The 22913-nt window shown below is 37.4% G+C and overlaps 1 protein-coding gene across 2 annotated transcripts in view; it reads left to right on the top strand.

Moving 5' to 3' along the window:
- The window catches only part of LOC136858733 (uncharacterized), a 184637-nt gene that overhangs the window by 43828 nt on the left and 117896 nt on the right, over positions 1-22913 (top strand). For both annotated transcript variants that reach the window (XM_067138482.2, XM_067138483.2), the window contains one exon: positions 4013-4338. In XM_067138482.2, coding sequence (XP_066994583.2) covers positions 4013-4338 — 326 coding nt within the window. The remainder of the gene's footprint in view (positions 1-4012; positions 4339-22913) is intronic.

Raw genomic sequence — 22913 nt, 5'->3', positions numbered from 1 at the left:
GTTGTGGTTAGGCAGGGAAAGGAGGAGGATGAGGGGAATTGATGATGTCTTTCTTATATCTCTGTTTTAATTATCTTTTTGGCAATAGTTTGTAATTTCATCAAATAGCATATTTGTGTTTTCTGCAATTTCATATTTCTGATATTGTAATTGGAGTTTGTTCTTTGATCCAACTGTATGTAAATATCTTCTAAGCTGTTCATTAAAGTGCCTTTATTTGCTAAGGCTGGTCTTGCGGTGTAGGGATAACATACCTGCCTCTTACCCGGAGGCCCTGGGTTCGATTCCCGACCAGGTCAGGGATTTTTACCTGGATATGAGGGCTGGTTTGAGGTCCACTCAGCCTACATGATTACAATTGAGGAAATGTCTGAATGTGAGATGGCAGCTTCCTAGGAAACCAAGAATATTGGCCGAGAGGATTAGTTGTGCTGACCACATGACACCTCATAATCTGCAGGCCTTCAGGCTGAGCAGCGGTCGCTTGGTAGGCTAAAGCCCTTCGGGGCTGTTGCAACATGGGGTTTGGTTTACTCGCTAATGCTGTAAAAGAGTGCTGAAATTCTTTCATGTGTGTACCCATAGCAGAAAATCTATCATGTCTTTGCGTGTTTATGTGTTCTTGGTATGTGATAAAATAGTTTCTTCCTGTTTGGCTGATATACAGTAGGCTGTTTCACATTCTGAGCATCTCACTTTGTATACTCCTGAGTAAAGAAATTTATTGCTTTTTGGAGTTAATTGAGTAACGATTATAAAAATTATGACTATTAATGATGATGATGATGATGCTTATTGTTTAAAGGGGCCTAACACCTAGGTCCCCAGTCCATTATGACTACTATTAGTGTTCTGTGTACAGAAGTTATATTATTCTTAATCATGTTAGTAACTTGGTATATGTTTTTATTATTGAAGGTGAAAATTGCAAAATTCTTCTTCTTAATCTTCGGCTCTGTTGATTAGTTTTTAATTTTGTTAAGATTATTTTATCTATGTAGTTTCTATTATAGCCATTATTACTTGGTATGGATAGTGTATATTTCTTTTTTAAAGATAGTTTTTAGATAGAGGAACATTAAATGCACAGTTAATTAGGCTATAGAATGTAGCCTTCTTGTGGGCACCAGGATGAAGAGAATTTTGAGTGCATTAATGATTTGTATGGTATTTCTATAGATTTTATATGATAATTAATTTTTCTAGTTACATTGAGGTCAAGAAAGTGTCAAGTTTGGTTTACATCTGTTTCTATTGTAAATTTAATATGTGGATCTAAGTTGTTCAGTTGTAAGTATTGCAGTGTCACTGGTGATTTGTTGATCTAAGATACCAAATTTGTCATAGACATATATAATCCACACATTTATTTCTCTTATTTAATTTATTATATTCCAAGCGATCTTTATATATTTCTGCTAGGATGACTGAGGAGAGTCCTTCTTGTTGATATATAGTGTTTATTAAATTGGAAGTAATTATTGGCCTGAACAAAGTTTAGTATGGTTAATAATTCATCTATTTTGTGTTTACTGAGTTTTTGTGTTGTACTAGATTATATTTGATGATTTTGATTGTTTCTTAGATTGGTATGGCAGCATACATATTAGTTATGTCGAATGAATTGTATTGGAAGGTTGTAGTTTTATATTTTTTGGTGGCATTACAGAAATCTATGGAACTTATAATTGAATTATTGTTATGAGAGGTGCAATATTTCTTCAAAATATTATGAATAAATTGAGATGTCTTATAAGTTGGGCTATTCTTAAAATTGCCTATTGGTCTAATAGGTATGTCTTTTTTAAATGAATTTTTGGTTGAGCTCTAGCAATAGGCTCTCATTGGGTAGTTTTCAGGATTAGTTTCAATTTTTTCTGTATTGCATTGGTTGGGTATCTGTTATCTTTTTAAAACATGCCATCTGAAAAGAATTCTTCAGATTTCTTTATTTTTTAAAAGTTTAGGGAGTTTTTCTTGATGTTGTTTTGTGTTTCAGTAGGCATTTTTGAAGACTCTATTACTTTCGTATGTCAGCGGCTTGTGTTTCATATGTAACACAAGTACTTTTTGAGAAAACATCATGTATTCAAAGGTGCTTCATTTGTCAACCATGGGCTGCCCTGTTCGATTGAATCACAAACCAGGTGGCCAAAAGATGCGTTTCATTTTCCCTACTGATTAATGTTAAGAGGAGATGGTTGCCTGGTTATACTTCCTCTTTAAACAACAACAACAACAACCGCCGCTGCCGCCGCCTTCTTCAAAGCATTCAGTGTAGTCTTGGTTACTATCCCCTCTACTAGGTCTTTTTATAAAATTAATGTTTCTTCTTCTTTCTCTGCCACTTTTTCCACACTCTGACAGGGATGCAGGTGTGATCTGGGTCATACCTGTGATTTGGCCCAGTTTTACAGCCAGATGTCCTTCCTGATGCCAACCCTGTGTGGGAGTTTATTTTGCTAGTATTTTAAAGTCTGAACAACTCAGATAGGTTTTTGGTGACAATGGGAAAACAACTAGGAAGGAAGCAACTTTGGCTTAATTAAGGTACAGCCCCAGCATTTGCCTGGTGTGAATGATGTTCCGTGCAAGTTTAAGGCTAATGTAGAAAACAGTGCAGTTCCTTTTAAAAAACATGAAGTTAGTAGTGTTATATCACCAGATGTTGACATCCTGTTAGGTACTGCAAGCATGATTATTGGCCTCTTGATAATACTACTGTGAAAACAGAACGTTGATATTTTCAATAGTTCACAAGTTATTTGAGGTGGACATCTTGGTTGAAAAACACTGTATATGATGCAATTCATTACTTGTTTGCTCCTTTATATTAATTAACTAGTTTGTACAGGGTCTGTCTTATAAACCCAGACCATCCAGCATCGTGTTTACTCTCTGAGTGCATAGTTCTTGACCTTGCAAAGAGCATGCATGTGTTTGATCTAGCATCAGTAGCCAGTCTGAATCTCATCTGTTAACGTGGTGAGACAGTTATCATTGCAACACCATATTTTCGTATGTAAAAGTTACTTTAAGTACGAGTCGGCACGACGGGTATGCAATGCATTTGTTCAGCAATTTCCTGGTAAAGTGCCACCTTCACAAGCACAGATTCACGTAACTGTAAATAAATTTAAAACTACTGGCTCAGTGCTCAATAAAAAACATGCGCACACTTGAACAGTTTTAACAGAGGAAAAGCTAGATGACATTGGTGCGAATCTTGAATGGTTACTGAATAAATCACTCACAAAATTAGCACAGCTAGTAGGGGTTTCAGTTTCTTCTGCACACAGAGCCATGAAGCTGTTACACATCTAACCGTACATGTTTACATGGCCCTATTGTTTAAAACCTGCTGATCCAGCCACAAGAGTGAGATATCTTTCATCATTGAATGATCGTTTATTTGACATACAGCTTATGTTGTTTTTGGGTGAGGCCTGGTTTCATCTTAATGGTCATGTGAACAGTCATAACTCTCGTTATTGTGCAGAAAATCCTTAAAATGTTATTTGCTTTACGTCCCACTAACTACTTTTATGGTTTTTGGAAAGGCTAAGGTGCCGGAATTTAGTCCCGCAGGAGTTCTTTCACATGCCAGTAAATCTACCGACATGAGGCTGATGTATTTGAGTACCTTCAAATACCACCGGACTGAGCCAGGATCGAATCTGTCAAGTTGGAGTCAGAAGGCCAGCGACTCAACCGTCTGAGCCACTCAGCCTGGCGCAGAAAATCTTAATGGTGTTTACGAAGTCCCTCATAATGAAGGATGACCCTTCCAGCACCTTTTAGAAGGTATGATTTCATATAAGATTGTAACACGCTTAAAGCAGGGCGGCTGCACGCGACGTAAGTTGGGCTGAGGCAGCCGTCTTAGTGCAGAGTACAAACACCGTGTGCTCGGTCTCGGTGTATAAAAGAGACCCTGTATAGGTCAGTTTACTCTTGTATTCATTCCTTTGTGTTTCTTGATTAATTGCTAACACATCTTGTTTTCTTTCAGCTTATGCTTCATATTCATTAAAAGAATGGGACATGTGCATGTTGCATATTAAAGTATTATCTTCTTTGCCACTAACTAGTGAGTCTGAGGCTTACTACCATTTATTATCTGGACAACTTCAGTCTTCTATGAAGAATTATTCTCGTGCTCATGAAGAATTTGGAAAAGCCATTGAGAGTGGCCATTGCTTGTACAGTGCAGTATATCATCTGTTAATTAACATGAAGAATGCTTTACTAGAGTCTACACTGGGAAAGATTGAAGGGAATTCAACTACATCCTTGTCTTACTCAAAATACAGAAAGGCTCTCTCCAGCCTCTATGAGGTACAGTATGTTCATATACAGGGTGAAGACGAACTCCACTGACCAACTTTCAAAGGTTGGTCAGGGATACCTTCTGAGTATGGTGGTCTAAGGGGCCCATAGTCTCTGGTGGATCATCGTTACATTGTAATTGCATTTTCTTTGGTTTGTTGCCCCAGTTAGCTTTGTACCTGTATTGCACTGAAAATAATAAATGCTAGTTCTTGACAAATGCTGGGTATCAGAATTTTGTCCCACAGGAGTTCTTTAACTTGCCCGAAGCCGATGGTGCCGCGATCGTGGTGGTCGATGTTTTGAACAATACCTATAAGGGAACAGTTCTGCATTTGCTACATACTGTACTGTACTGTACACTGACAGAACAGATTGAACACGCTGTGATAAAAGTGTAATGTTTTGTCTGAGAGTTGTTGCATTACTTTGTGTTTTGTGTTGTACGTTTTGGTTATTGCATATTACAGGCTTTTTCACTGATATGAAGGTATTTTCACAGAAATAAAGATGATTAGGGTAACAAACTGAATAAACCTTAATTACATTATTACTCTGTACCGTGGCACCGGAGGCAACGGGTCCCTTACACCTATATACTCAAAAGGTATTCCCTGAGCAACCTCCAAAAGTTTACACGTTATAATTCTCATGTTAGGTCCGTATTGAAATGTACGTAAATACATAGTATACAAGTGTTATTTTTTTAAATATCCACCTATTCAATACAAAGAGATCTTTTTCTAGAAATGAAATATTATTATAAAATGTTAAGGGACATGTTTCGCCCATATTAAGGGCATCATCAGCCTCAAACTCAAATCTGTATGATGAAAAATCAGGATCATGATTGTTCTTACAAGTCATAAAAAGAGGATATCAATGTAGGTGTTTGTCTAAACATAAAAATTATTAGGATGTCCTTGGTTAAAATCGTAGTATCAAGCTGCATGTCATAAGTTCACACAATTATCCAAAAACCTGTTGGGGGTAGAGCAATAAACAGCTCAATCTTTATAATGAAACAGAAATGTGTTTGCTTGAATAGTCCTGTTGGAGGATAAGAAAAAGTTAAGCTGATAGACTGTTAAAGATGTTAATTTCGTATGTTAAGATAAGACAACAGTCTTATTAAGTGACTGTTCAGCTGCCTATAGTCTTATTTAACTGGCTGAAGGAGTGAAAGTTGAATGGGTTACAATAAGACAACAGTCTTCTTTAAGTAGTTATATACTATGCGACTACAAGGGGCGACCAAGGGATGATTGAATTAGAACTACGAAACTACTCTTGATTCGTACCATCATGCGGGGAACACCATGGGTCGCTTTTACTTGCGAGTAGTACCACTCTGTTAGGTACTGAATAGTTTTGTGATTCGTAGCACTCAAGCGAGGTTCAGTATGGTTTTCCAGTACTCGTGAGTCATACCCATGTGAGCAACACCACGGGTCTGAGCGTTGCCTGTGAGTTGTACCACTATATGAGCAACACCGTGGATCTGCGTTGCCAGTGATTAGTACCCACTATGTGAGGAACACCACGGGAATGCCGGCGCCCGTGTTTAGTACACCTAGGTGAGGAACCTCATCGGTTTACGTTGGCTATAAGTGGCGCCATTGTGTGAGAAACACCATAGGTCTGCGTTACCTTTACGACGTACAATACTTGTGAGTAGTACCTTAATGTTTGGAACACCGTGAGTTTACGCTACCTTTGATTATTGCCGCAGCTTGAGAAATATCATGGTTCTACTTTACTCATGACATGTACCATACTGAGGGGCCTTAGACCTGGTTTTTGGACCCCTTTAGACATCAAGCATAATCGCTTCAGGACTGTGCTTTATAAGTGGTCCCTTGGTCAGTAATACTATTATTTATGACCGTTTTTGAGCCAGATCCGCTGTTTTTTATTTGCTGTTTCTTGTTTGTTTTTGTTTTTTGGGTTCATGTCCATCCATTCATTTTTCATGACATTTTTTATTTATTTTGGTCAATGGATTTTTTGAACTTTTTGTTGTCACTTCATTTCGTGCCATTAGGGGCCGATGACCTCGATGTTAGGTCCCTTTAAACAACAAGCATCATCATCATCATCATCATCATCATCATCATCATCATCAAAAGTTTGTCGGTTGAGTTCGGCTTTAGCTTATATATTTTAAAAAATAGTGATACTGATTTGTTGCATACACACATATATTTTGTTGACGATGTTGTGTAGCTTCCTGAGAGGTCTGATTGCAGGTCTTAATAGTTGATTGTACAGAGTGTCCGAGAGGTCCCCGTATCCCTAGGTCAAGACAATATATTGTAGATTAGCGTATTTACATATAGGATGCTTGAAAAAAATGAACCGCGTATATAAGCATTAGAGTGTTGGTCATGTTGATAAATAATTTGAAAAACAATTTGATATCTTGTACGGTTCTCATTTTATTAGCTGCTGAATTTAGCCAATCAGATCATTTTGTGGGAGAATTCAAATGGGCTTTGCGGCATTGCTAAATCTATATGTGACTTAACCATTCAACGTGGAGTGTTGTACACTGCACGCTGACTCCTCAACACTTTCTGTTGAGGAGTAACGTACATTGCACGCGTGTAGCAGCTTCTGATTTGTGCTTCTATCTAGCGAATATTTCTTGAACTATTACAAATGTAGTAAGATATATCTATAGATGAAGCATCATTCTTTCATTTGATGCGTATATCTATTGAGGATTTATCGATTACATATGATATAATACCAATATAAATGGTCCGTTATTGGACATAATAAATTTTCCAGTTAACTCATTCCTGGTTGCCAGTGTTTCGCCCCAGTGTGCTAAGTTGGGGTCATCAGTTGGTAAATAGCATACCTACCAAGACGCATGGCTAGTGCATACCGTGGAGGCTAATGCGTAGGCTACTTGGAGCCACCGGCAGTGCCAATGCACTATGAGAGACTTTGTCTCATTACCAAAAATTGATGCCTGCCTGACCATCAGATTATGTTGATTCCCATAGGGAGCCTGAAATATTTGTCCCGAATGAGTAAATTTATAATACTAATATAAATGGTCCGTTATTGGACATAATAAATTTTCCAGCTAAATCATTCCTGGTTGCCAGCGCTTCGCCCCAGTGTGCTAAGTTGGGCTCATCAGTTGGTAAATAGCACATCTACCAAAAGTTCTGTTGACATTGTAAAATTAATGATGTTTTACTGAGTGATTATACGGAAAGTTTAGTTTCGTTAAGCAAGGACTAGGATATAGAATTTGAGAGTGAAAGTAGTGATCGTGACAGTGATGTTGCTTTTGATACACGGGAAAATATTGGCTGTAATGTTATTGATGGTGGGTTTGTGTGAGAAGACATGGATAATTACAGACGGCAAAGGGAGATGTTAACGGAAAATTATGGGTCTCAGATTGCTGCAAAGAACTTCTTATGTCCTGTGTGAAAAATTTTCAGTTGTTTTATACTGTCGAGTTCGTAAAGATGATAGTAGTATAGGCAGATATTTATGCTCAACATCGTGTGCAGTCCCACGGTGTGATATTTCAGTTCCGATCAAGGGTAAATGAATGTGTACTGGTTAATGTGGAGGAAATGTATGTAGTTTTTGCATTGTATATGATAATGAGCATAGTACAGAAACTTGTATTGACATCTTATTTCCCCAAAAATCCGGGTACTAGCTACTTCTATATTTGGTTCAGCCATATTTTGGGTCCATCTGAAAGCTCAGAAGATTCCTCCACTTCATTGACCTTAGATAATTTCAGTAAATTATGCTGTTTTTGTGTTTATGCACTAATAATATACTGAATATTTTGGTAAAATTCACTGAACCGCTTGTCATTTACGCCCGATTAACTAAGAGCCTGCAGTCAGAGCATGCTTGGTACTATACTCCTCCCACAGCACACCGTAGCCAGGTAGTGAAAGTCATGCCACGCTGAAAGGTTAAAACCGGCAAAAAAAAAAAAATGCCAGGGTAGGGGTTTGAATACTGCTGACAGGATCGTGCCAGAGCAAGTACGTTATGGTGACACTGGGTGGAACCAATGGTGTGTTTGTGTTTGATGCTGATTTCTCGGTATTGATTACTGCACTTCTTCAAATTATTTATCAGCATGACCAACACTAGCGCTTATATACCTGATTTACGTTCTTTCCGATCAGCCTATGTGTAAGCCAATCTGCAATATATTGTTTTGACCTAGGGGTACAGAGAATTCTTGGACATCCTGTAGACTATTATGTTTTCCATTGTTCACTCACTCTTTAAGCATATGAAGAAATGAAGCGCCACCTTTATCCTCCATTTGCTAATTAGTTGTAGTAAGTGTCAAACTACTTCATCTTCCTGTTAAACTTGTGGAGTGTGAAAACATTCACCGGATAACTTTCATATATTTTTAATTAGAGGTAAAGACAATATTTTTCAGGTATTAAATTGAGTTATTTCAGTGTCAAAAACACTTAACAGTAAATAAAATAACTATGTATACAGTGAATACATTGTTACACTTTGCCCATCTAGTGACTAGCAACCTTAAGTGCCCTGTCATTTGCACTGAAAACGTCATCACTCTGTGGTTCACTCAGGTGGTCAGAGATTATGTGGTGTACTGAATCTTGTCTCTTGCCACAGTAACAAACAGTAGAACCTCATTAATCCAGACTAATTGAGGCTGTAGGTTGTTCGAATTAATGAAAGTCCAGATTAAACAAAATAACTTATGAAATGAGCCAGTCTGTTCAGTAAAAAGAAAGTGTACAGTACTGTATTTTAAATTTAACAAATCATCATCATCATCATCATCAATGTCCCACTCCAGTCATCTGGGTGTGGTTAAATTTAGGAAATACAAAGGTTATTTAGTATACAAGATATAATGCAATACAGTATTAGGCTCTACAAAATACAGAATAACTAGTCTAGTGCAGAATTAGAACATGGCAATCAAGGCACACGTTCATTGACCACACTTGACACACTTACTGGTTTGAAGAAACTGCTGATTCTTTGTTATCTTCCTTTGACATTAATTTCTTTAATAATTAACTCACGCAGATGCCTCAAAGGTTTGTAATATGCAGATATGTTTTCATCGTTGTTATCTTCAATGTATTTAATGACAATGTTTAGATGGTCTAAATTTTTATTCAACCTGGTCGTATTAATCCGTTTCAAGAGCTTTCTGCAGCGATTGTACTTTCAACAATCTCCTCCTGCATAGTTTACAACATTGTGCTCGTAACTCGGCTTTTTCCTGTAATTGTATTTATGTATCATTATGAAATAGCCGTCCAGATTAAGCGAAGTCTGGACTAATGGGGTCCGGATTAATAAGGTTCTACTGTACTTTCTCACCATTGTAACCCCAGTTCTTAGATAGATACATAATGCCTTTATTTGTGACAAAGTTAGGTCTCAAAGCCCTCTCTTACACTTAACCTCTAGAACACTGTACATCTATATAAGTTCTCAACGTATAACTTTGAACACTTCCTGCCGCTTCACTGGTTTGAACATAAGGCCTGGTCTGGAGGTCGAATGAAAACTACTTTTCTCTTCAAGATAAATTTCTAGATTTTCCAAAATGTTAATGAGTTAACCTTTCTGGGCCAAATTTTTAAATTCCATTTCACGAGTCATATCTGCGAATTTATAATCATTTTCTACCATGCGTTCTCCCATTGCTGAATATCTCTTATGTTTAACAGCATTAACATGTTCCTTATATCTTATAGCCAGACAATGTGTTAGTGCAGTACAGAATTAGAACATGGCAATGAAGGCACACATTCTTTGACCACACATGATACACTTACTGGTTTGAAGAAACTAGTAATCTTTTGTTGTCTTCCTTTGACATTAATTGATTGTCCAATGTACTGCTGCTTACATGTTTGGCATGTAAATAACCTACCTGACTTGTTATGCACATACTTTTATTCTCAATTTTATTTGATTTTAAAATTATCTTATTAGTATTACTATTAGTTCTGTATGCATTATTAATGTTCTTTCTTATGAAAAGTTTAGCCAGTGATTATTTCTAAAAGTCAAAATTACAGATGGAAATCCATTATATAAACTAGCATTTAATCATTTAGGGAATAAAAGAAAAGAAAAAAGAAGAAAAATATAAGATTTGAAGATCTTGAGTTTATTTAAGAAGTGATTCTTGTTTAACATCATCTTAATATTGCACATTTTGTGTGATAGTACTTAACTAATGTACTATTAACAGTTGTTTATTCATTGATATTATAAATTGTGATATAATAGCTCTCTAAATTTAAGCTAAACAAATGAAAATATTATATTGTTCTTATTCTCTGATGTTGTAACTTAGTTAGACTTTGATGATCGCTGATGAAGAGAATGGTTATTGTCTCGAAACATGTTCGATGAATAAATATTTTCATTAACAGGAAGTGTATTTATTGACAAGGCAGATTGACAAATAACTAATCTCATGTTTGTTCCGTATTGAAGATAACGGTAATTAAGATTCTATTAGAATAAAGTTTATTGTAGCCACCTATTCAATATGATTCATTGTATTCAGATTTAACCATAATACAATTTTAGATTTTTATAAGTTTTGATGCCTATAGGTGACATGCACATGTATGAATACAATGAATTGTATTGAATAGGTGGCTACAATAAATTTCATTCTAATAGAATCTTAATTAAAGTAGATAGAACCATAATACAGGTGGCTGCAATAAATTTTGTTCTAATAGAATCTTAATTAAGGCAGATAGAACCATAATACAATTTTAGATTTTTATAAAACCCGTTAGAGGAGAGATCCTCACTTGGACTATGTGCAAGTAGGGCAGCATCCTGCTTCATGAATTCACCGAGCTCAGAACACTTTAAGCAAGCCTCGGACCTATGGGAGTAATGGAGTCCCACTCCCATTTGACAGGCGAGGGACTCCTTGGAAACAACTTGGCGAACGAAATGGAATTCGATGGGGAGCTATCAATATTAATGGGGCTTATGGAAGAAAGAAGGTAGAACTTGCTGAGTCAGCAAAGAGGATGCATCTGGATGTGCTAGGAGTAAGTGATATTCGGGTAAGGGGAGATAAGGAGGAAGAGATAGGAGATTATAAAGTGTACTTGACGGGTGTTAGAAAGGGAAGGGCAGAGTCTGGGGTAGGGCTGTTTATCAGGAATACCATTGCACGCAACATAGTTTCTGTTAGGCATGTAAATGAGCGAATGATGTGGGTAGATTTGTCAGTGGGAGGAATTAGGACAAGAATTGTGTCCGTGTATTCACCATGTGAGGGTGCAGATGAGGATGAAGTTGACAAGTTTTATGAAGCATTGAGTGACATTGTGGTCAGGGTCAACAGCAAGGATAGAATAGTGCTAATGGGCGATTTCAATGCGAGAGTTGGGAATAGAACTGAAGGATACGAAAGGGTGATTGGTAAATGTGGGGAAGATATGGAAGCTAATGGGAATGGGAAGCGTTTGCTGGACTTCTGTGCTAGTATGGGTTTAGCTGTTACAAATACATTCTTCAAGCATAAGGCTATTCACCGCTACACATGGGAGGCTAGGGGTACAAGATCCATAATAGACTATATCTTAACAGACTTTGAATTCAGGAAATCTTTTAGGAATGTACAAGTTTTTCGGGGATTTTTCGATGATACAGACCATTATCTGATCTGTAGTGAACTAAGTATCTCTAGGCCTAGGGTAGAGAAAGTGAAATCTGTCTGCAAACGAATAAGGGTAGAAAATCTCCAGGATGAGGAAATTAGACAGAAGTACATGGATATGATTAGTGAGAAGTTTCGAACAGTAGACAGTAAGCAGGTTCAGGATATAGAAAGTGAATGGGTGGCATACAGGGATGCTGTAGTAGAAACAGCAAGGGAATGCCTAGGAACAACTGTGTGTAAAGATGGGAAAAGGCGAACATCTTGGTGGAATGATGAAGTGAGAGCAGCCTGTAAACGTAAAAAGAAGGCTTATCAGAAATGGCTCCAAACAAGGGCCGAGGCAGACAGGGATTTGTACGTAGATGAAAGAAACAGAGCGAAACAAATAGTTGTTGAATCCAAAAAGAAGTCGTGGGAAGATTTTGGTAATAACCTGGAAAGGCTAGGTCAAGCAGCAGGGAAACCTTTCTGGACAGTAATAAAGAATCTTAGGAAGGGAGGGAAAAAGGAAATGAACAGTGTTTTGAGTAATTCAGGTGAACTCATAACAGATCCCAGGGAATCACTGGAGAGGTGGAGGGAATATTTTGAACATCTTCTCAATGTAAAAGGAAATCATCATGGTGGTGTTGCAAACAGTCAAGCTTATGGGGAGGAGGAAAATGATGTTGGTGAAATTATGCTTGAGGAAGTGGAAAGGATAGTAAATAAACTCCATTGTCATAAGGCAGCAGGAATAGATGAAATTAGACCTGAAATGGTGAAGTATAGTGGGAAGGCAGGGATGAAATGGCTTCATAGAGTAGTCAAATTAGCGTGGAGTGTTGGTAAGGTACCTTCAGATTGGACAAAAGCAGTAATTGCACCTGTCTATAAGCAAGGGAACAGGAAGGATTGCAACAACTATCGAGGTATCTCATTGATTAGTATACCAGGCAAAGTATTCACAGGCATCTTGGAAGGGAGGGTGCGATCAGTCGTTGAGAGGAAGTTGGATGAAAACCAGTGTGGTTTCAGACCACAGAGAGGCTGTCAGGATCAGATTTTCAGTATGCGCCAGGTAATTGAAAAATGCTACGAGAGGAATAGGCAGTTGTGTTTATGTTTCGTAGATCTAGAGAAAGCATATGACAGGGTACCGAGGGAAAAGATGTTCGCTATACTGGGGGACTATGGAATTAAAGGTAGATTATTAAAATCAATCAAAGGCATTTATGTTGACAATTGGGCTTCAGTGAGAATTGATGGTAGAATGAGTTCTTGGTTCAGGGTACTTACAGGAGTTAGACAAGGCTGTAATCTTTCACCTTTGCTGTTTGTAGTTTACATGGATCATATGCTGAAAGGTATAAAATGGCAGGGAGGGATTCAGTTAGGTGGAAATGTAGTAAGCAGCCTGGCCTATGCTGACGACTTGGTCTTAATGGCAGACTGTGCCGAAAGCCTGCAGTCTAACATCTTGGAACTTGAAAATAGGTGCAATGAGTATGGTATGAAAATTAGCCTCTCGAAGACTAAATTGATGTCAGTAGGTAAGAAATCCAACAGAATTGAATGTCAGATTGGTGATACAAAGCTAGAACAGGTCGGTAATTTCAAGTATTTAGGTTGTGTGTTTTCCCAGGATGGTAATATAGTAAGTGAGATTGAATCAAGGTGTAGTAAAGCTAATGCAGTGAGCTCGCAGTTGCGATCAGCAGTATTCTGTAAGAAGGAAGTCAGCTCCCAGACAAAACTATCTTTACATCGGCCTGTTTTCAGACCAACTTTGCTTTATGGGAGCGAAAGCTGGGTGGACTCAGGATATCTTATTCATAAGTTAGAAGTAACAGACATGAAAGTAGCAAGAATGATTGCTGGTACAAACAGGTGGGAACAATGGCAGGAGGGAACTCGGAATGAGGAGATAAAGGCTAATTTAGGAATGAACTCGATGGATGAAGCTGTACGCATAAACCGGCTTCGGTGGTGGGGTCATGTGAGGCGAATGGAGGAGGATAGGTTACCTAGGAGAATAATGGACTCTGTTATGGAGGGTAAGAGAAGTAGAGGGAGACCAAGACGACGATGGTTAGACTCTGTTTCTAACGATTTAAAGATAAGAGGTATAGAACTAAATGAGGCCACAACACTAGTTGCAAATCGAGGATTGTGGCGACGTTTAGTAAACTCTCAGAGGCTTGCAGACTGAACGCTGAAAGGCATAACAGTCTATAATGATAATGTATGTATGTATGTATAAGTTTTGATGCCTATAGGTGACATCCACATCTGTGAGGATGTGTCCCTACCTGTGATGAATTCTAATGTTCAAGGCAGCTCATATACCCACTCTGAGCCAGAGGAAGTAACCAATTAAGGTTAAAATCCCGACCTGGTCAGTAATCGAACCTGGGATCCCTTGGATAAAAGACCAGCACGCTAACCATTTAGCCATGGAGCTGGACAGGGTCTCTCTTATAAACGCAGACCGTCCAGCGGCAGTTTTACTCTCCCAGACCTAAGCAGCTGTATGGAAGGCGCGCACATAGTTCTTGACCTTGCAAGGGGTGTGCACATGTTTGACGCAGCATCACTAGCCAGTCTGAATCTGAGCTGTTAACATGATGAGACAGTTATCATTGCAACACTGTATTTTCGTATCTAGACATTATTTTAAGTACGAGTCTGCTCGACGGTTACGCGATTTTGTTCAGCAATTTCCTGGTGAAGTGCCACCTTCATGAGCACAGCTTCATGTGATTGCAAATAAATTTGAAACTACTGGTTCAGTGATCAATAAAAAAACACTCAGAAAATTAGCACAAGAAGTAGGCGTTTTGGTTTCTTCTACACACAGAGCTGCAACGCTGTTACACATCAAAACGTACAAATTTACACAGGCCCATTATTTAAAACCTGCTGATCCAGCCACACGAGTGAGATATTGTGAGTGGTATCTTGCATCATTGAATGATCGTTTATTCAACCCACAGCTTGTGTTCTTTTCGGATGAAGCCTGGTTTCATCTTAATGGTCGTGTGAACAGTCATAACTCTCGCTATTGGTGTCTGCAGAAAACTTTTTCCCTTGCTTGTGGCTTTACGTCGCACTGACACAGATAGGTCTTATGGCGACGAAGGGATAGGTAAGGCCTAGGAGTTGGAAGGAATCGGCCTTAATTAAGGTACAGTCCCAGCATTTGCCTGGTTTGAAAATGGGAAACCACGGAAAACCATCTTCAGGGCAGCCAACAGTGGGATTCGAACCCACTATCTCCCGGGTGCAAGTTCACAGCCACGCGCCCCTAACCGCATGGCCAACTCGTCCAGTCAGAAGACCCTAATGGTGTTTATTCTTCTTAAGACGTCGTCTCCAAACGGAGGTAGACGATCCACAAGGCCAGCTCTGATCTTGACGTTGCAGCCATGCCACGTTAATTTATTGGAATATCTCTCAGGATCTTTAATGCAGTGGTTTCCCGTTGCCTTCTGCATCCTAATGCCGTTGACCAAACTGGTTCCTCCGCCTTTGGGAACAATTTCTTGTCCCCAGGACAATAGAGTGCTCATCCACTCTCCAAGAGACTGTTGGCACTTGGTATAGGGGATCTCCTTATACCGGGTGTTTATGGAGTCACTTATTATGAAGGATAACACTTACAGCAACTTTTATAAGGTAAGATTTCGTATAAGATTGTATACACGCTCAAAGCACGGCAGCCGCGTGTGACGTAAGTTGGGCTGAGACAGCTGCTGTAGCGCAGAGTACAGACACCGTGCACTCGGTCTGAGTTTATAAGAGACACCCTGTCTTCCCATGTTTCTTCTTTTAACTTTCTACTGCTACTTGTCTTCTTTTTCTTATGTCTGATGGTGCCATGCGTAGGAGAGGAAAAATCTTGTTTGTAGGCGAGGTAGAAAGAAGCCTGCAACTATGCGGTCTGTCTTATAAACTGCTGTATCTCCATGACTAGCATGAGCAAAATTCCTCCAGACTGGAGCAGTGCACTCAGCAGCAGAGAAAGAGCAAGAGCAAATGCTACAGAACACTGGGCTGCACTCCCCATCTATAGGTCATTCCATGTTAAGGAAACAGTATTGCTCCTATGATAACAGACGGCTCTACTCAACAGCATCATGGGAAAACTGTGGCATATATGTTGTTAAAACTCAGTATTTTAAGTTCAAAATAAAAGAAGGAAGAAACTAAGGTTCAATTAAAAACAAACTAAGGTACAGTGGTTGTAGGGGAGGGTGGGGGGGAGGGAGGGAGGGGAGTTAGTTATGTTTTTACGGCAACATTGGTAAACTACTGCACATACAAAACCTGTATTGAAGTTCGTTCTCAAATGCAATTTTATTTGACGGAAATATATATCACACGTTCACTTTCTTGTATAAATTACTTTATTGTCGCTGTAAGTTACAACACATATAGCAGTTGAGGCTTTCACGGCCGGCGTTACAAATCATGTCAGCGTTTTCCGGGCTTGTAGGCCGTGGTCCAGGAACGAGTGAATGTCCCGACGTTTCACCGAAGACTGCGTTCAGCATTGTCAAGGGTTCCGACTGACTTCGATAGTAACGAAGCTCTCAGTGGAATCATCTATCGAAGTCAGTCGGAACCCTTGACAATGCCGAACGTAGTCTTCGGTGAAATGTCGGGACATTCACTCGTTCCTAGACCACGGCCTACAAGCCCGGAAAACGCTGACATGATTTACAACACATAATTATACACACCAGCAAGTGACACTACAACACTTAATAGCGGAGTACCCTGACAAGTACAGATATCAACAACACTGACTCGCACACTATAACATACGCTCTCTTGAGCTCACTGACTCCACCTCGGAGCCCAACAGTCACTCACAGTCCATCCCTTGCCTTCGAGTCCAACCTGACTCCTCAACTGACAGCTCGATATATATATACTGTTTGATCAACTGTCTAGGATTATAGATTTCTGGGAGGGTTCTCACAACACACTAATGGAACACACTCGAAACATCGATCGACCAGCTAGTCGAATGGAGTACTTGAACTTTCGTTACTGTTTACCAGTACACATAGAAATCTCTCCAACATTCCTAATGTCTCTACATGTATCTGGATAATAAACCTTACAGCAGGTTTCTAGAACCCTTCATATATACCAAATTACAGTGGAATAAATCTAATATACGAACATTATAGAGTGTTCTACTACTTTCGACTATCTAGATTTTGAGGTTAAACCTATACACAATACGTATTTGAGGTTATACAAATTTATAATACATATTTTGAGGGAAACCATGTTTTATTCATGTTTAACATTTAATAAAAGATAATTTAGCATTTAATGAAATACAATTAAAATATATTAAACATAATAATTGAAGGTTTTGCACCAGTTACAATGTCGTAGCTATGACAGAAGTTCAAGGCAAATTGAGAGAAAATAGACAACAGATAATTTTTATAGGCTCAGGGTGGGGGATGCAGTTAATTGTATTTAATAAATTTGCCCAGGCAATGCTGGGTACTACTGTGCCATCATATTGCTCCATGGAAAGAATGGTAACAATTAAATGCGCTTATGAAAAAGTGGTAAAAAAAGGCAAAAATAAAATGCGCTTAAGAAACAAAAGCTAAATAACAAAAACAAGCGCATATAAAAATAATAGCAAATTTCTGTATCAGTACAAGTCTTGTCATGATGTACCGCTGCACACCGCAGCATCAAAATCTTCAGTAACAACTGCTGTACAGTACAGGAATATTAGAAAACTCACACACACACTCTCTCTCTCACACATTCCTTATTCACGAGGAATTATGAGTGTCTCAGAGGAGGTGTGTTCACTCCTTGTAGGTCCATAAGAGTAATACTGTTTTCTTAACATGGAATGAGCTATAGTGTGAGTGAGTTTGTGCTGGAGGTTATTCCTAGTGCAGTCCTTTTGTTTAGTGTCTTGAAGGGCAGGGCTTCTCAGACTTTCCAGTCCACAGACCCCTCGAAAAAATTAAAATTTTACGGATCCTTCTGAGTTTTGATATGAAATGAAGTGGCGTATGGCTTTTAGTGCCAGGAGTGTCCGAGGACATGTTCGGCAATGTGTTAAGTGCGATGTTAAACAAGTATTTAAAAAAAAAAAGAATGATTCTTGCAACAGCTGTTCCAGCCTCAACCTCAGCAGTGTTACCAGTATTCATGTGATGGCCATATTTTAAAAAATCCCATTATTCTCTGGATATTTACCATTTGGTATACAACCTGAAGATTTCTCTGCTCTCACATTGCCAATAGAGTTTCTTCCATTCTTCCATGCACTGGTAGTTCCTATCTTGGGTTTCTCAGTAAAATGATGTTTGTTCACCAACATTCTAAAGCTAGAACTGTGCCATATGATTTAATCTGTTATGCTGATTTCTTGAAGGTCTTTTTCAATTTCGATTATCCAGTTACTCTTGACTTCTAGTGAGGAGGCATAATTAAATCTCTTTTTAGTAAGTCTTACCTTGTCCATTCCTCGACTATGGCCATAAAATTTCAGTTTGTTGTTGTTTGTTCAGTTTTTCTAATAGTTTATTTACTCAAGTCAGAGGCATACAATAGAACATTTTTATTTTGTTTTTTATGTTACAATTTAGTAACAATGAAACAGAAGGAATATGCATATATACCAAAATGGTATTAAATAGTCTTTGCCCAGAAACAAGCAACTGCGATTGCATTTTCTTGTGCCTTGACCAAATCATCCTCTGTGCAAGAATCAGGGCAACACGAGCACTGACACAGATCAACGATAAGATATCTATTAGGTTCAACCTTTTCAATACTAATTAGGTACGTGTTTTGTATTGTATTGTATTGTATTTTATTTCGTCCAACTGATCATACAGTGATATGGGACACGTCAATAATCATATTTACAGTAACAAAGGATAAAACAGTAATATACATGCCAAGACAAATAAAGAGAAATATACAATGTGGTAAAGAGGCACAGATTTAAAAAAAAAAAAAAAAAGTGATACATAAGTTAATTTTCAAGAGCTAAGTATTCTTCAATAGAATAAAAACAATGGTTAGAAAAAAATTTGAATAAATCTTTCTTAAATTTTGAACATGGTTTTATCTGCTTAATGTAGTCTGGTAATTTATTAAATAAATGTACTCCTGCATAACTCAAACTTGATTCATATAGCTTAGTTTTGTGTGGTTCTATATGCAGACTGTGTCTATTTCTAGTATTATACCTATGTACATCAGAGTTTATGGTGTAGCTGTTTACATTCTCCTTCATATATACAAGTGTATGGAAGATATAAAGGCTAGGCAATGGTAAAATAAAATAAAGTTTAAAGTATTTCTTGCAGCTGGTCCTCCTGCTGACACCGGCCATTCCTCTAATTATTTTCTTTTTTAACTTAAAGATGACTTCGCTATATCATGAATTCCCCCAGTAAATGATTCCATAGGTTAGTATGGGATGGACATATGCAAAATACATAATTTGGCAAGCCTTTATATTAAAACTATTTTTCAAAGATATTATTATGAAATAAATTCTACTAAGCTTTTTCCCTATAAACTCTGTATGTTTTTCCCAGGTTAATGATTCATCCATCCACAAGCCAAGAAACTTTGTTGATGATGAGTACTCAATTATGGTCTCTCCAAATGATATTGGACTAATTTCCATATTTAAATTAATCTTATGGTGAAATCTAATCACAGAAGTTTTCTGTTTACTTAAAATTAATGTATTATCTTCAAGCCAGCTCAGGATATTACTCACTATATTGCTTGCCTTCAATTCTAACCTTTCAGAACTTTCATCAGCTACAAAAACAGTAATATCATCTGCAAACAAAGTTAATTGCACTCCTTGAATATCATCGACAATTTGGACGATATCATTAATAAATACTAAAAATAATAATGGTCCTAAAACTGACCCCTGTGGAACACCATGATCTATGTTTCTGGCACAGGAATACACATTCTTAATTACATTTTTGCTCAAATCAGTACCGGTATATGATATTTCAACAATCTGTCTTCTATCCCCTAAAAATGATATGAACCAGTCATAGGCCATTCACCGAACTCCATACATGTATAACTTTTCTAAAAGCAAGCTGTGGTCAATTGTATCAAAAGCTTTTGTTAAGTCCAAGAAAATACCTAAACATGCACCCTTCCCATCTAGTGTGTCATATATCCATTCAATAAAGTTAATGAATGCTGCGGTAGTTGATCTATTTTTACGAAAGCCATTCTGGCAACCAGCTAATATATTATGCTTCTCTAAGAATGATAACAGTCTATCGTATATAATTCTTTCCAGTATTTTGGAGAATACAGAGGGGAGGCAGACAGGCCTATAGTTACCAGCATCTTTTTCACTACCCTTTTTATGTATCGGAACAACTTTGGTTACCTTGAATTTGTCTGGAAATTTACCAGTGGTTAGTGACAAATTTATCAAATAACAGAGAGGCTTGATTATGTATTGGTAACAGCATTTAATAAGGTAGTTTGAATAACCATCTAAACCAGAAGACTTCTTTTTACCCATCTGTTTTATTATCTTATCTATCTCTTGCTCAGTCACAGGAGTAAGAAACATGGATGATACATTCCTGTGAACTGTATTCAAGTTTGTTCTTGTCACTGATGTTTGAAAATTTTCCATTAACCTCAAAACTGCTTCTAGAAAATAGTTACTAAATATTTCTGCAACTTCTTCTGGATCACTGACTTCTTTCCCTGCATTTGTAAGAGTAATATTATTTTTTAATGGAACTGGAGTACCTTTCTCCCTTTTTATAATGTTCCACATACATTTAGACCTGTTTTTCGAATTTTTTAGCTCATTCTCATTATGCAATCTTTTGGCAGCCTTCAAAACTTCTTGATATATGTTCTTATATTTCTTATAATAATCCTTCAATTCAGATGAGGTGTTACTCCTTTTCACACATTTGCTTAAAAACCTTAATCGTTTACTTGAATTTCTAATTCCTGTTGTAATCCACCCATTCCTATAATTCTTTACAATTACCCTTTTGACTGGTATTGCCACTTGATAATACTAATCAAACAAACCCAAAAACTCACTGAAGGCCTCATTAGTTGAGTTATTTCTATATACAATCTCCCAAGTTTCCTTGGCCAATAACTGGTTAAAGTATGAAATATTTTCCTTGTTACACATTCTACTACTGCTGACTTTGTATCCCCAGATATTCTTGTTGGTTGATTTACAACTGCCTTTAGACCATACAAGGAAAACAACATTTCTAGCCTTTGCTTATCTCGCCCACCATTATTCCCTAAAAAAATCTACATTGAAGTCGCCCATGATTATTACATTTTTGTTCTTATTCTGTAGGTCATTAAAATAATTTCAATATTATTATAAAAAGTTTCAACATTACTAAAAGGATTTCTATAAATGCATACAAGTATTAACTTATAATCCACTAGTTCAACAAAGCTAGCCTCGAAATGCTCCTCTACATTCAGATATTCAAATTTATCCAACTGCTTACATTTGATATTATTATTCACATATATACATGAACCTCCACACTTCATTTTCTTTCTACAAAACTTACTTGCAAGAGCATAACCTTCTAATACAAAGTTTGAAATCTCATCCTCTATCAACCAGTGTTCAGTTAAGCATAAAACATCATACCCTTGTAGGTTATCTGCCAACAGAACCTCCATACTTAGAATTTTATTTCTTAAAAAATGAACATTCTGGTGGAACAAATTTAGCTCTCCCTTTTGATTATAACTATTGCTACCTTTTACCTTAAAAAATCCTGCTCTAGTAATACTGGTCGTTTCCTTGTCCTACTTGACGTTCTTATTTCTGGTTGTTTAGCTTGCCCTCCTTCAGTTTGTCCTGATGGTGCTCCAACATCCAACTTCTCCAGTAACTCCTCTCCTCGTTCATCCAACTGACTGCTACTGACGATCTCAATGGTTTCCTCACAAGTTTTCCCTGAGTACTCGGTGCTTTCTGGTATTGCTGTCTCTGATGATTGTGGTAGAATCACATTAATCCCTTTCAGCTGATTTTCTTCTCCTAGGCATCCTTCTTTAGTGGTAGCACTCACCTCAACTATGTTACAAATACCTTTTATTCAAATTTGGGACCGGTTTCGACATATATGTCATCATCAGCCATTCTTGACGTCGCAGAAAATTGCTTCATTGACTTAGACCAGTTCATTAATGGTTATGAATTTCATGTTTTTGGTCCGTATTGAACTGAGAATAATATATAAGTAATAATAATAACAACGTAAACGTTTCCACCTTTTCAATACTAAAATATATTCACAAAATTATAAATTACACGGTACTAGTTTCGACCCATCTAGGGGTCATCATCAGCCGTATTGGAGCAAAGATCACTTTTGGCGAAATCCTAAGAAAATGTTATTTTAAAGAATAACAAGTGAAATGAGATGTTATTATGGTAATAGTTAATAATACAAGGAATATACATACTAAGAGGTTTTTAACAAAGAATAAAGTATAAATGGGGTGTTGTAAAAATTATCATCATGGAAATCAGTAAGTTCTTGTATTGAAATGACATATATAAAATTATATATGGCTTAGTAAGAGGGCTTAAGGTGGGGCTGAAGGGTGCGGGAGAAAGTGTAATTGTCTTGGAAAAGTACCTTTGATTAAATTTAGGATTGAGTTTAGGTTGGCTGCATTATGTCATTTCAATACAAGAACTTACTGATTTCCATGATTATAATTTTTACAACACCCCATTTATACTTTATTCTTTGTTAAAAACCTCTTAGTATGTATATTCCTTGTATTATTAACTATTACCATAATAACATCTCATTTCACTTGTTATTCTTTAAAATAACAT

The sequence above is a fragment of the Anabrus simplex genome, chromosome 1 (genome assembly GCF_040414725.1).
Source record: "Anabrus simplex isolate iqAnaSimp1 chromosome 1, ASM4041472v1, whole genome shotgun sequence".
Classification (NCBI taxonomy): domain Eukaryota; kingdom Metazoa; phylum Arthropoda; class Insecta; order Orthoptera; family Tettigoniidae; genus Anabrus; species Anabrus simplex.
This window is presented reverse-complemented; position numbering and strand designations above follow the sequence as displayed.